Below are 14,095 nucleotides of genomic sequence, written 5' to 3' on the forward strand. Positions count from 1 at the left end.
CGTGGCCCCGCCCCCGCCTCGCTCCCGCTCGCCCCCGGCCAATGGGGCGCGTTGCTTGGGGGGCGGGGAGCGCCGGCGCTCTCAGCTGGGCCCGCGCGCCGCGGCCCCGCCCCCGGCCCGGGCAGGGTGAGGAGGAACCGGAACCGCCGCAGCCCCAGCCCGGCCCGAGACCAGCGCGGTCCCGAGCCCAGAGCCTGGCGGCGCTGGGACCGCGGCTGGGATTCGGAGTAGCCCGGGGAAGAGGTCGGCCCCACCGCCACGAACGGGGCTGCCGCCGCCAGCAAAACTGGGAGGGCCGCTGGGCTCCGCGCCGGCCGCCTCCGGAGCTGGCGGGTGTGGGCGCAGCTCGGAGGTGCCTGGAGCTGTGGGTGCCGGAGTAGCCGAGGCAGCCGCCGGCGGAGGAGCCGGAGCGCGGAGGCTGCGTGACGGCATTGATGCGGCAGGTGAGGCAGGGGCGGGGGATGGAACCTGCGGGGCGGGACGCACCCGGCCCTGGGGAGACCGGCCCGGCCCCGCTTGGCCCCTCCGGGCCGGCCGCGCTTGGGGAACGCGGCTCTGCGGCTCTTACGGGAGGCAGCGGAGGGACGGCCACGAGGGTGTAGGCGACTAAAGCAGCTAGGCTGAAGAAATTTTTAGTTTAGGAGAAAAGGGGAAAGGAGGAAGAAGGTGAAAACGAAAGGAGAAAGCAGCTATAACGGGGAAACTGCCCGGCTTAGGCAGAATGCTGGAAGGAGCCAGCAGCTGAGAAGTGGGGCAGATCCTGGGGTGTGCTACTCGGGTCCTGTAAGAGCTGTCCCCAAGGAGTGTGTCTTCGTTTCCCCTCTCCTAATTGTTGGGGGCCAGTGGGTGGGTGCATCGTTTAATTTCCAGCAATAAAACCAAGCTTGAAATTATTTAAGCCTTGCTTATGCAAAGTTTTTGAGCACAAGCTGTTAGAATTAAATGTTTCTGTCCTCAAAATAAGTAGAAACGCTAAGTTTTGGTGAGTGAAGAACCAGTCTGTAACTAAGGACCTGTCGGGTGACTAAATAACCAAATTTCAGTGTGAGCTTAGATCCACAGTTCAGAACAGTTTATTGGGTGTTTTCAAGGAGCGAAACATTGCCCAACACAGTTCTGGATGGATTCAGTGTTTTAGCTGAAAATTAGACGGAAAAATATAATTTTAATAGTAGGAATACCACTCTTAAGCAGTAACTTGATGAATTTGTATGCCATATCATGTTGATGCATTTTCGTTAATTTGAACCTTGTTATCCTGGTGTCAGCCTAATCTGTAGTGATTCCAGTGTTTGTCATATTCAGAATTTCCACCTCTTGTTGGATATCTTTTCTTGTTTGTTATCTTTTAGAGGGAAATTGGGTGGTGGCTCCTGCCTTAGTGTCAAGGTAGCTGCATCCCAAGTGCTCCTTGGTTTGAACTGGTTCTTTCTTGGAAGTTGACTTCTTTTAGATACGCTGTCAGTAATATTTTTACACTCTTTAGGAAAAACTAAAGCAGTTGTTGGGTTTTAACAGATAATGTGATTTAATGCTTTAAGCTTGTGTCCATATCTGACATTTTGTTCCAAGTATTTGAAAAAAGCCTTCAGAATTGAGAGGATTTGTGAAGTCAGCACAAGAAGTAGTCATCCCAGCAACTGGTCCCAATGTCAGGTCTGAAAGTTGACAGATGCCTTTGAAGGCCCAGGGATGCTCCCTTGGCACAAGGCTTCAGGGCTGCCCTGCTTGGCCAGGGTCTCTGCATGGTCAGGAGCAACGAGGCAAGGGTGCGCAACCGCTGTAGGTGCATCTGAAGTTTATTGACCTCCAAATTGGAAAAAAAAAAAATAAAAAAAGGAGAAAAAATGGGGTGGTATTAATTTTCTCCCAGCAGAGGCGGCAGGCAGGGGTGCTGGCCCGGGGAGCCAGTCCCTGGCCGTTCCCGGTGACAGAACAGACCCGGCCCACGGTGCTGCCGTCGGCGGGGGCGGCGGGGTCGGGGCTGCCCGGCGGAAAGGAGCGCGGGGAGGTGCGGGGTGGGGGCGGAGGGGAGCGGGAACCTCGGGAGCCTCGGCCAGTCCCAGCCCCAGACACACACACAGAGGAGGAGAAGCCGCCGCCGCATCCAGGAGCATGGATCCCCCCCCCGCGGCGGGCCGGGCTGCGGCTCCGCGGTGAGGAGAGAGGAGAGCCCTGGGCCCGGGAGCCGCGGAGGGGTGCGGTGGGATGGGGTGGGATGGGATGGGATGGGATGGGATGGGATGGGATGGGATGGGGGAGCAGCACTCCCCGCTCTGCTCTGCTCTGCTCCGCCGGCCCAGCGGCTACCGCTCCTTCGGCGCTGGCGAGCGCTGCCACACGCCCGAGTTTGGCCGGGCGATTTCTCGGCCAAAGGCGGCCCGGAGCCCTCCGGGACAGAGACGGGGGGCTACCGGGGGCCCCTGGCTGCCGTTTGGGCCGGTTTGGGAGGGGTTGTGGCGGGGCTTTCCCCCTCCCACCTCGGCACAGGTTGTTGGGTCGGGACAGCAAACGAAGGGGGATTTAGTAACAAACAACGGCGGCCATGTTGAGAGGAATTTCTGCAGCTAAACTTCTCCCCTCTCAGCCCAGGGGTTTCTCTGCCTCCCCGGGGGGCTCCCTGGGCTGACTGTGTTCCCCCCCTCTTTTCTCCCTCTCCTCCCCTGCAGGATGACAGTGAAACTGGGAGAGAGCAGTGGGGAGGAAGGGGTGAAAAAGCTGGGCAAGAGAGCAGGAGCAGATGAAGAGTCCCTGGAAGAAGAAGGGGCAGGAGGAGGAGGAGAGGCAGCTCCAGGCAGCAGCAGCACAAAGAAAGAAGAGAAGATCATTAACAGCAACACTACCAGCAGCTCCCCACCGAACCCCAGCTTGTCACCGGCCCCTGCCTCTCTCCAGCCCTCCCAGAGCCAGGACCAGCATCATTTTCTCAGGTCCAGTGTCAGACCTCAGAGCAAGAGACTGAAGAAGGATTCCCAGGCATCCTCCTCGGTAGGCAGCAGCACTGCCGGGAAAGGCAAAGGTACTGTGTTTTGCCACCCTAAAAACATGCAGGGAAGGGGGATGGCAAAGAGGGGAGGCACCTGTGGGGCTGTGGGATGTCATTCTCTTTCTGTAGATGCCATCTTTTGTTTGGTTTTGGGAAGGTGTTTCGGGGCTTGTTTCTCATGGCTGAAATCTTCTTTGTGTCCCAAGGCTTCAGCTTCTCTGCTGCCCACTGTCCTCTGCACTTCCAGAAATGGAGGGTCTGGATATTTATGTGGAGGAGGGAAAAATTCTACATTATTGAAGCAAATCTTTAATGTCTTTATTTCATCTCTCTTTAGTTTTGGGAAATTCCTCTATTTTTATTAGGGCAGACTCTAGCTAGCTGTGTAATCAAGTGGCTGCACTCTGAATTCTGTTCTTGAATAGTAACAAAATATTCACTGGGTGCTAGTTAACATAGGGAAAAAAAATCCCACCCACAAGACATTGGTGGTTTCCCCCAGTTATTTTTATTATCCAAATAATTATTTTGGAAACAGCAATGAAATACACATATTGGCATATTTGTTTCTAAGGTATTGGGAGTCCTGTTTCACAACAGTTTGAGCATCTATATGATTTGAATTTTTATTAAGATTGGTTTGTATACATTTGAAGGTCTGTAGGTACAGACATGCATACACCTGCTTTTCCACTTAGCATTGGAGACAAGAATTTGACTTTTTTTTTTGGTGCTGTTTCTAACTTGAATAGCTGGAAGGCAGCAGGGATATTTAAGTATTTTGGTGCTATTGTGTGTGCTCAGCAGTGACTGATGACATCTCAGCACTGCAGTTGAGCTGTACTTGAGCCTAATTTTGGATATCATGTGCTAAAGAACTCAAGTGTTATTTTCTGTTAATTTTTGAGAAAAACAGCACTCAAAGATTGCATCAACATTTAAAATAATGAAATTTACTGTTGTCTGCTAAATTGAAGTATAATTCCATGTTGCATAAATTTGTCTTGGAGGTTACCTCCCTCTTGTCCATCTCAGGAGTGTGCGCATGCTGGGCATTAAGTAAGCATTACAGTTATGATCGTTTTGTGTTGCACTAAAAAAGCAGTGCAAATTGGGATAGTTTAGTTATTGTTATATCAGAAAAAGGTTCTTGAACTCAGTTGCTTGACACTTGGTATAGTTGACTAAAGAATTTCTAAATACCTTAGTAAGTCCTCTTTAATCTCTTCAATGTTAAATGAAAGCTCTGTGTGGTGGTAGAGGACGGAACAGAAAGGCCTATGTGATTTTTCTTCCAGTTGCATGAAACCAAATAAACAAACAAATGGAATACCTAGGAGTGTTTAGCTTTGTCTATGTATAATTAATTCCAGGATTGTAAATAGTATTGGATGTGAGGAGGTGTTTCTTTGAAATATGTCTTGTCTGTGATTCACAAGTTGAATATGTCCATTTGAAATTATTCCATTGATTTGGAAGTCCATACATGTGTGAACAAGTACGTGTGTTTGTGTAAGTGTATATTCGTGTTTGTACATGAACATTTTTTTCCAATTCCAGAGCAGCAGAATAATTTTTAACTAAGAATATCCAGACAATAGGAAAAGAAATTTCATTCACTTTTGCAATTCAGATTCCAAAAGAAACATAAGAAAATTACATACAGAGCAGAAAATATTAATTCAGTAGTCATGGATAGTGCTTGCAATCACTGTACTATGTTGTCAGGTTTGGGAGAACTTCTTAAATTCATCAGGAGTGACTGTGCTAGAATTATGACTGTGCTTTCACTTTTTCAATTTTAAGACCAGCCACAGCTCTGCCTTGCCAGATTTGGTGTGAATGTGTCCAATTGATTGGATTTTCTGATATGGTGGAGATTATAATTGTTAGATTTTGGAGAACAGAGCCATGGAGCGGGATCCTTTCTAATTTGAGCTCTTTATGTTCACAGATGCCTAATGAGAGGTTTTCCAGGCTTGTCTAAATTCTCCCTAGTGGAATGCCTTGTGATCAGAATTCAGTGCTCTGTGTTCCGAGCGAAGTGTCTCACAGAGCCAGCTTCTGATAGGGAATGAATGGAAAGGTGGAGATGACTAATAAAGATTGGACTTAAATCCTTTCATTTAGCTGTCCCACTAACTTTCTCCTCCGTCTGTAAGAATAAAAATGATGAAAAGCTGGAGTGCATCAGCTCTGAACCTGAAAGCTTTTGCATTCTTTATGTCAAAGTCAAGGTGATGGCTGCACAAGTAACTCTGACAGTGGCCAACTGGAGTGACCAGACCACGCCTATGCTTGGTCCAGTGAAACCAGAAACTTGTTTTTGTCATAGACATTCAATAATGCTGTGTAACCCTTAACATTTTATTGAAGTGATTCTACTTCTAGAACCTCTGTATTCTGAAAGGAAGACTCTCACTTCCCAATTTTTAAGGAGTGTGATCAATGCACTTACTTTCTTTCAAATTGTGGTTGCTCAGCAGGGGATGGTTTGTCTCCAGAAAAGTTTTGAAAGTAGTATTTTTTTTTCTATGTGTTGTAAATTCCTTTTTACTTTTGACATTCATGCTTTTAGGGCCCTTAATTGTAGCAGACAAATTATTGATAAACTTGGCTGTAAACTGTGAAAAGAGTGTGCCCACTCAGCAGCTGCTGACTTTTCAACTTTATCTTACTGTGGTTCTGGGAAGTTTGCTCATAATAATTCCCAAGTTCTGCCTCGTGGAGTGTGTAAACATGCTGCTAATAGTCAGATTGCCCTGATGTACTCTTTAATTGCATCTTTGAATCCTGCCTCTTGCCTTTTATGTACTGAGGTGCACTTATGAGTTTAGGGCAGAAATTACATAGGAAGTAGTACAGTAAAATACAGTTTGGAAACTATTTCACTTCAGGAGCCAATCCATTTGGAATTGTGGGAAGGTTTATCAAATTTTCTGCACAAATATCTGAATCTCTGCCTTTTTTTTTATAATTATCATACTCTGTTCATCATCTTTTAATTGTATTTTCAAGGTTGTAGTCTACACCTCAACTGATGGATGACTTTTAAAGCATGAAGGTTTGAAAGGAAGTCAAGTAACTTGCACGAAACCATAGCAGAAACTTGAAGGACTAGTGGTGTTGAGACAGTTTATTGGGGGAGTTCCAATCAGAGAGGTCTGTTGAGGCAGGAGATGCAGACCAAGTTAAGGTTGCTGAAAAAGAGGCATTTTTGAGAGTTTGCTTCTCAAACACCAGTATGCCACATGGTTGCTGAGCACAGGTGTTGAGGTGTGTTTTGAGGCTTTGGTCCATGAAGCCAGGGTGGATGGAATATGTGTGTGTGTGTGTGTGTGTGTGTGTTGTGACCACGTTGGTAAAAGGCATATCAGAATACATGGCCACAATGTGCTGTAGATGCAGCTTGAACTAGAGTAGAGTATTGCCATTTTCGTGTTTTTATCCATTTTCTGAATGCAGAATGAAGTCAGGAGGACTAGCCTAATGGTGATGAGCTGAAGCTTGAAGATGTCTTTCATGCTGTTCTGGATTTATTCCTAAAATGTGTAGAATGTCTCAAACAAGTATTTGTGTTAGTTTTGAGGTAATAATCAGTTCTTTTTTGAAAAAGGACTTATTTGCTGAAAGCTTAGTTGAATTAAAGTGTTCCATCTTTTGGCATGGTATAGAACTTGCTAAAAAGCAGTCTGGTTTGTTTCAGCATGCCAAAGTTTTGTGTTTGGTAGCATGTGGGTTAAATCAACTACTGTCTTCTGTAGAGAGGATGTAGATACTAAAAAACCTGATGTATGTGCTTACAGTGTGTTCTATTGTAACTTCCTGAGTTCATGTGTTGCAGAATATATTGTAACCATCATTTGAGATGTTACTCCTCCAGCATTATTTCACTGAGACATGAACCAAGTTTAAAACCTACTGGCACAGTCCATTGTTCTGACATTCTCCTTAATTCTGTCCCTCTCACTTGCACTTAGCACCTCTTCCTTCTATGCTGCCCTGACATGATTCATTCTTTGCCATCCCATTTACACAGTTCTCCCTCCCTCCCTTTTGCAGTGGCTCAGGACCAGGACTCCACAGTATCTCATCCCATGGCACGAGAGGAGGATTTTCTCTCTCTCTGCAGTCAGTACTGAGCTCTGACAGATGCCTGCCTGCAAGGCTGCATGGCCACAGTGTTAAGTGGAACTGTATTTTGAGTGTTATGGGTGTTTGCTTCAGGAAGAGCAAGAGAATAGTGATTTACAGGAGATGGAGGAGTGACCAAATGTATAATAAACCATGGGGGTTTTTTTATTGCTCTTCTGGGTTAGCTCAGATTGTGCTGCCTTTGATACATTGTGTACTAAACAGATCCTGTCCGGAGAGAGAAGCAAACCTTCAGTATAGGTTTGTTAGAAGGCTCAGGTTGACAATTGACACTCCGTATACTTTTAGCACATTCAGCTATCTCTAATTTTCTAACTATTAGCAGTCAGGAGAAGACAGGTTGCCATTGTCTGTGTAGGACAGTTAGGAGTTGAGCCTGAGATTAGCTGAGTTGGTTAGAGCATGGTATTGAGAATGCCATGGTCGCAGGTTCAGTTCCTGTATAGGCCATTCATGTAAGAGTGGGCTCCATAATCCTTGTGGGTCCCTTCCAACTCAGAATATTCCGAGTCTGTGTTTCAAACTCTGGATGTTAATTCACAACAAGAACACTTCATGGCATAACCCTGCCATAAGACATAAGCTGTTCTAGACTTGCCCTTCTCAGGTGTCCGTGCTGTGTCCTGTGGAGGCAGGGTGGAAACTTCCTTTCTAGTTACAAAGTTAGCAAGATGAAGCTTGACTTGTGGGGAACTTGTCTGTTACAGGTTGACATTTGCATCCCACCCTTTGGGAAGTGAGTTAGTCCTTGCATTTGGTATTTGAACTGCAGCAAGCAAGAATGTGAATGCCCCATCTTGTTTATAGAGATATTCCCAAATGAATGCTCCACCTACAGTGACTGGTGACTCCTGGAGAAGTTAAGATGGTGTGAGCTAAGCCTATAATCCAGCCTGTATGTTGGGATACAAGGGTGTATATAGTGAGAATTTACTCTGGGGATTCCAGCTTCTGTGTGTGTGCAGTCTGTCACAGAAGATACAAATCAGCTGGCCTGTAAGAGCTGTCAGTGGAAGGCTGAAAGGCAAATTCTGAGATGCTACCTAGAAGGAAGAAGTTGTGGCAGTAGTCAGTATGAGATCCTAATACTGTCAGTGTTTGCTGTTATAAACATGTATTCCATTGTTTGTCATTTTCATATCAGATTCTGAAACTGCAGTTTTTAAACATCTTTATATAAATTTTTGCAAGTGTTTATGTTTTGCTTTGAACTACAGAGACAGCTTTTTCCATGGGAATGTAGTTTGATATGGCAGTATGCCAGTCACAGATAAATGATGTTCTAATAATGGGACATGTAGATGGGTAACAACACTGGACAAAAGGAAGGAGTAAGTTTCTCTGGAACACTGGTGTTCTGACCCATGATTTTGTTGGGCATTGCAGTTCAAATACTGAGTACAAAAACCTGGAGTCTTTGCAAACTGTGTTGAAGGCTGAGGGAAAATGCTGGCAGTCATATCCAAATGATGGCCTTGTACCTTGTACACAAGTGCTGGTGCTCTGGTATACCTGGAGCAAAGGGAAGGAGTTGTTACAGCTGTAATGATGTGGATGTCTGGGGCACTGGCTGGGAGATGAAAGATGAGTAGGCAGTGGGAGAATGTCCCACTTGTCTTTGTCTTGTCTTTTCTATAAATGATTTCACATTGAACAAACACCTCAGCAGGTTGTTAAGAGTGCGTCCCCTCCTTCTCCCCAGCATTCTGAAGCAGTGATGGTATAGCTGGCCTCAGGGGATCTCCTTGTTTTAATGCATTGATGAAGTTTTAAATCATCCATTACTGGGAATTAATAATAGAATCGTCAGTCATTAGTGAGGGGATGAAAGCTCATTAGCTGTTCTGTATGTTACAAGAATTGCATACAGTAAGACTGAAGTAATGAATTTATGGGGGGTAATTTATTAATGTATGACTGGTCTTGTTTTTGCCTTTTATCCTGAACTGGTCTATAGTTATTTTATTTAGAATATAGTACATTCCATCGCCATACCAAGGTTCAGTATACTCTAAGGTGTATTGGGATAACCTCATGATCAACATTAGCATGCACAGCAGTAAGAAAGTTTATGCCAAGGAATGATAGAACAAATGCCTTTGTTCCTGAAACAGTTGAATGACACGCAAGAGCTCTGTAGAGGTGACAGAATATTCAGGTTTTTACATCTTCGTATACAATACTCTGAACAATTGTCTGGATGGTCATTTATAAAAGAGTTTTAAACAAAAAAGATTCTCATAAAATTCCCAGGACTACAGTTTGTCTTGTGGAATAGTAAGTGTGCATAAAAGAACAAATGATCAATTAGGAACTACGTGTTCTTTGTAGAAGTTGAATTCATGGAGTCCTCAGCATGTCCGTTAGAACTCTTCAGTCCGTTGTTTACCTACCACTAAAATATAAATGAACATAAACTGAACTTTAAATTCTAATGAGAGCATAAAATCTTCACTGACACTTTAGCTTCTTATGCTTTTTAATAAGGAAAACTTTGTGTACCAAGTGTACTGAACAATCTTTAGAAAATCCTTGATAAGATCTGTTCTTCAAGCAACTTACTTAGGATTTTATTTGCTTGAGTAAGTATTAAACAAAAAGAAAAACTCCCCCAGAAACTCCAGACAAAAACCAACTGCCCAGCACACAAATGAAATCCCCAAATCCTGTGTTTGTTCTTCCTCTGAAGGATTTCTCAGTAGTTACGGATCTGTGATAAGAATAGTAACTCTGGACTGAAATCCTGTACCTGTCTTCTGATAAAGGACATCATCTGTGTTGGGAGCTGGTAGCAACAGGAGATTGGAGATTGAGTTTGGGGACTGACTTGTTTGACTTCTCCCCTTCTTGACCAAAGATTTGTATTTCATTAATGTGCAAATTATGATATTCCAATCTCACATTTGCAGAATGAGGAAGTGTCAGTTCTGTCTGTGTTGGGTTTCTTCTCAGCCATCTGTAAAAGTGATCAGTTTTTTTCTTGTGGTTTTCTTTTTTTAAAGGATTTACCTCACGAGTGCCAGAATTAAATGGATTAAATTTCAATTATTTTATTAGTGGCTGAAGACTTTAGGAAGTAAAGAAGCTGTTTATTTGAGAAGCTGTTTATAAATGCATTTTATTCTGTATGTCTAATGGTTTTTCATGTTTTGCCTTGTATGCTTCCCCATGGTAGACAGTAATTTTTTCAAAAGAGGCAAATAGTCATCCCTAGAAATAAAAGAAACATTAACTCCGAAATAGTCACAATATCACATTTTATATCAAGTAAATATTTATTGTATGCATGAAAAAAATGTGCTTTCACACATCCTATTCTCTTCCAAGTTTGAAATCAAAATATTCTCCATTACTTGTGCAAACCACCTTCTCTAGGATTTGGAAAAAATATTATTTTGTTGCCCAAAGGAATTACTTTCAAATTACAACTGACTTGTTAAGATTTACATACAAGTCTTTAAATCTCTAAAGCATGGTGGGCCTGTAACAGCTGATTCTTCTGATACTTTAAAAAAATACTGTTAGAATTGTGAAAGTGGGATCTCTGGATTCTTGAATGAGATATATATGTATGTATGTATGTATATAAACAGTGGCTTTGTCAGGTAAAATCCCTGCTTCATGAAGTTGAGAAAAGATAACTAACGTTTTAAGCCTAAATATGAAAGAGAGAATTATGTTGATATATATAAAAGTTAGGGAAACCGATTGGGACCACTGTACTGTACAAACTGGGTGCATAAAAAAATAAGCTAAGGCAAGCAATTTTATCATGAGGTAAAACACAAAATGTAAAGGCCAATAACTGGAGAATAGTGTAAGGAAAGTGTAAGGAGCATTCTTTATAAATAAGCAATGAAAGTTTATTGTTAAAGGACTTCTGCTTTATTAAGTACGTCTGCATCGATAAGGGCTGTCAAATCCTAAACAATTTTTTAAAATAAAGTTGAAGATAATTTATTTTGGAAATATAAGTTACTGGGAATGTTTATCTTCTTACAAAAAAAATAAAGAGTGCATTTTGGGGAGTTTACCTTAGTTTCTGGATTAGCACTCTGATATATAGTGTCAAACTAGGCATGGTGTATTGTTTATAGATTTTCCATCCTGTTTTCTTTCCAGGTCCCTACTTGAGTAAACAGCAAATTCTCTTAGTTTTATCCAGCATTATTCTCATTTCTTCATAGCTCTTTTTCCATGTTTTTTGGATGCTGATAACTGACAAAGGGACAATCAAGATTATACCTCTGTGCCTTTTTCTGAAAGCCACAGCAGGATTTGGGAAAGGAGAATGGGTTGAGACTTGCTGTCCTCTGGATAGCTGAAGTTTTACTAGATGGGCCATGTCAGAGGTGGAGCCCTGAGGATCATACACTGTGGATCAGATTGTGGAAATGCTCATCTGTCATTGTGTGGTGAACTAAAGTCCACATCTCTCAATCCTTCCCTCTCCGCAGTTATTCCGGAGGCAGCAGGATCAAACCAAAGACAAGGATGTCACCGTTCTGCCTGTTTTCCTCATGGACATCACTTTGCTCCATTGGTCAGCTCCCTGCTCAGCACTGCTCAGGGGGTCCCCCTGCCTGCAGGGCAGTGACTGCAGAGCTCAGCAGCATATAAGCATCAGCAAGGGTTACCTGGTAGAGGCTGCTGTGGTACATTCCTGCTTATTTGTGATACTTCTGGAAATAAAAAAATAACCCATTGAAATCTTCCCCTCATTTTTTGTGCTTTGAGATTTTATTCCTTTAAAATGAACCTTGTTATTTGCCCATTGTATGTCAAGTGAAAAAGGAGAAAATTCTGAATTACTCCCTTACCTCTATCCATGAATCCTCTTGTTGGTTTAATATTCACTCTGGTCATGGTTTTTTACAGCAGCAGATAATGGAGGGGCTGCACCTTGTGGCACATCAGGAATTCCTCCCAGCAATCCTGCTGGGAATTCCAAGTCAGCAGCAAGGAACCTGGGTTCCTCGACAGGAGAGAAGGAAGAAGGGAAGAAAGTCCGACGGCAGTGGGAGTCATGGAGCACGGAGGACAAGAATACTTTCTTTGAGGGACTGTATGAGGTACATGTAGAAGAAAATAAAAGACATAGATGGCTTTGGTTAGAGTCTGGATATTCCTAAAGAGGGTTGATTAGGGTGAGATTGGCAGGAGCAGAAGGCCACTTACAGATGAGCATTTGTAGGGCCATACATGGGGCTGTAAAACAACTGTCAGAGCTACATGTCAAAAGTGTCAAGTTTCTTTTTTTTTCCCTTTAAATACACAGGAAAGATTTCTGAGTTTTATTAATAAATGTTTATAGTAAGTTCAGTTGTTATTTAATTATGGTTCTGTTTCAAATGAAAAAATAATTAAATTATGTCCCTGTCTGAACTTTCAAAAGCAACACACTTGCTCTGTTATAATACCAAACAAGAAAAGTTGCTCTGTTCTGAAGAGAATTGTGTTTAATCTTTGGCCCTGAAGAGGCTAGAGCCAGTTCAGTCCTTGGGCCGAGAGACAAGAAGTTATATCATCTTATCTTCTGTCTCTTATGTTTTATATGGTGGATCCCTGCTCGTCCTGTTCCTGTGATGATTTCAACAGCTTATCTGTTTTGAAACTGCATGCCAAATGTAAAAAAAGCAGTGATGGGGAGTTTTCTTTGCACGTGTGCATCTTTTTGAATTTTTTTTTTTCATCATAGGTATGGTATCAAATGCATATGTTTTGTGGACAAACGGAACACTTAAACAGTGTTTTTTTTAACTCCTCTGAATTGCAGTAGTGTTCCTGGGAAGCAAGTAATTTTTAAACCATTTCACTGATTTTTTTTGAATAGTGAAGCAAATTTTTTAAAAAATTGTTTTAAGGTGGATCCAAGACTCAGTTTGTTCAGTCCCTCCTACCATTCATTTTGTGGCACTGCCTTTCAGAAAAGATTTTCATACTTTGTGTTGAAATCAGTTCCAACCTTTTCCGAATACAAAAATTTTGTGGTAGCAGAAGTTAATGTGTATAAAATCAAGACCTTTGAAACTCAAACTTTTTACTCCTAGTAACAGTAACATGAAATGTACTGTAAATAAAACTGCAGATGGTAAATATAGTATGTTTTTCATTTACTCTAGTCAGAAGTGGTGGGGGGAATGCAGAGGAAAGTAAAGAATGCTCAGGGAGAAAATCAGTGTTTTTAGTCCTGCTACTTAACACATTTGTCAGTAAAGTTGGGTGATTTTTTCAATTTGGTAGCAACTTACTGTTTTTATTTTGAAACAGCTAAAGAAATTGGAAAGTAATTAATTTGGTATCCATATTGCATTTTATATAAAACAAAGGAAGCCAGTGTCATTCTTTCACAGTTGAGATCTGGTCCCCAAAAATTTTGTTTATGACCATTGAAGTTCAATTTCCCACGAAGAACCCCAAAGCCCCTCACGTTGTTTGACTTGACTTACAGCAAGATCCAAGTTTGGATTTGAGTATTTCTATTTGATTTATTCTTTCTTCAGCATGGGAAGGATTTTGAAGCTATCCAGAACAACATTGCCCTGAAATACAAGAAGAAAGGCAAACCAGCAAGCATGGTGAAGAACAAGGAGCAGGTCCGGCACTTCTACTACCGCACCTGGCACAAGATCTCCAAGTACATTGACTTTGATAATGGTTAGTATGCACCAAAATGGGCTTGGTGCAAGGGTTGCACTCCTGCCTTTTAGAGGTGAGGAAATAAATACTGAGGAGGAACAGGGAGTTCACAGTGTCTCACTTCTTGTTTTCATTAGCATGGCCCTATCAAGGTTCATGTTTTGTGAAAAATGCTTTCCAAAGCCTGGTGTTTATATCACTATTGTTCTGTGAATTCACCACACCATAGTAAATGCAGATCCTTCTGTTAATATTTGGGGGAAAACCAGGTTCAAGGAAATGTTTTTGTATTGTCAGGAACACACCTTCAAGAAC

At 42.7% G+C, this 14,095-nt stretch overlaps 1 protein-coding gene across 4 annotated transcripts in view; it reads left to right on the forward strand.

The window, feature by feature from the left end:
• The first annotated feature begins 350 nt into the window (after positions 1-350).
• The window catches only part of CRAMP1 (cramped chromatin regulator homolog 1), a 49,006-nt gene continuing 35,261 nt past the window's right edge, over positions 351-14,095 (forward strand). For 2 of the 4 annotated variants that reach the window (XR_010029968.1, XM_063171361.1), the window contains exons 1-4: positions 2,138-2,156; positions 2,670-3,019; positions 12,020-12,213; positions 13,645-13,798. Coding sequence is in view for 3 of the 4 variants with exons in the window: in XM_063171361.1 (XP_063027431.1) it covers positions 2,671-3,019; positions 12,020-12,213; positions 13,645-13,798 (697 nt within the window). In the remaining variant the exon portion in view is untranslated. Of the gene's footprint in view, positions 444-2,137; positions 2,157-2,669; positions 3,020-12,019; positions 12,214-13,644; positions 13,799-14,095 lie in introns of those variants that run through there. The other 2 variants (XM_063171363.1, XM_063171362.1) reach the window with 2 other exon arrangements.

Source organism: Melospiza melodia, chromosome 18 (genome assembly GCF_035770615.1).
Source record: "Melospiza melodia melodia isolate bMelMel2 chromosome 18, bMelMel2.pri, whole genome shotgun sequence".
In the NCBI taxonomy this organism is placed as follows: Eukaryota; Metazoa; Chordata; class Aves; order Passeriformes; family Passerellidae; genus Melospiza; species Melospiza melodia.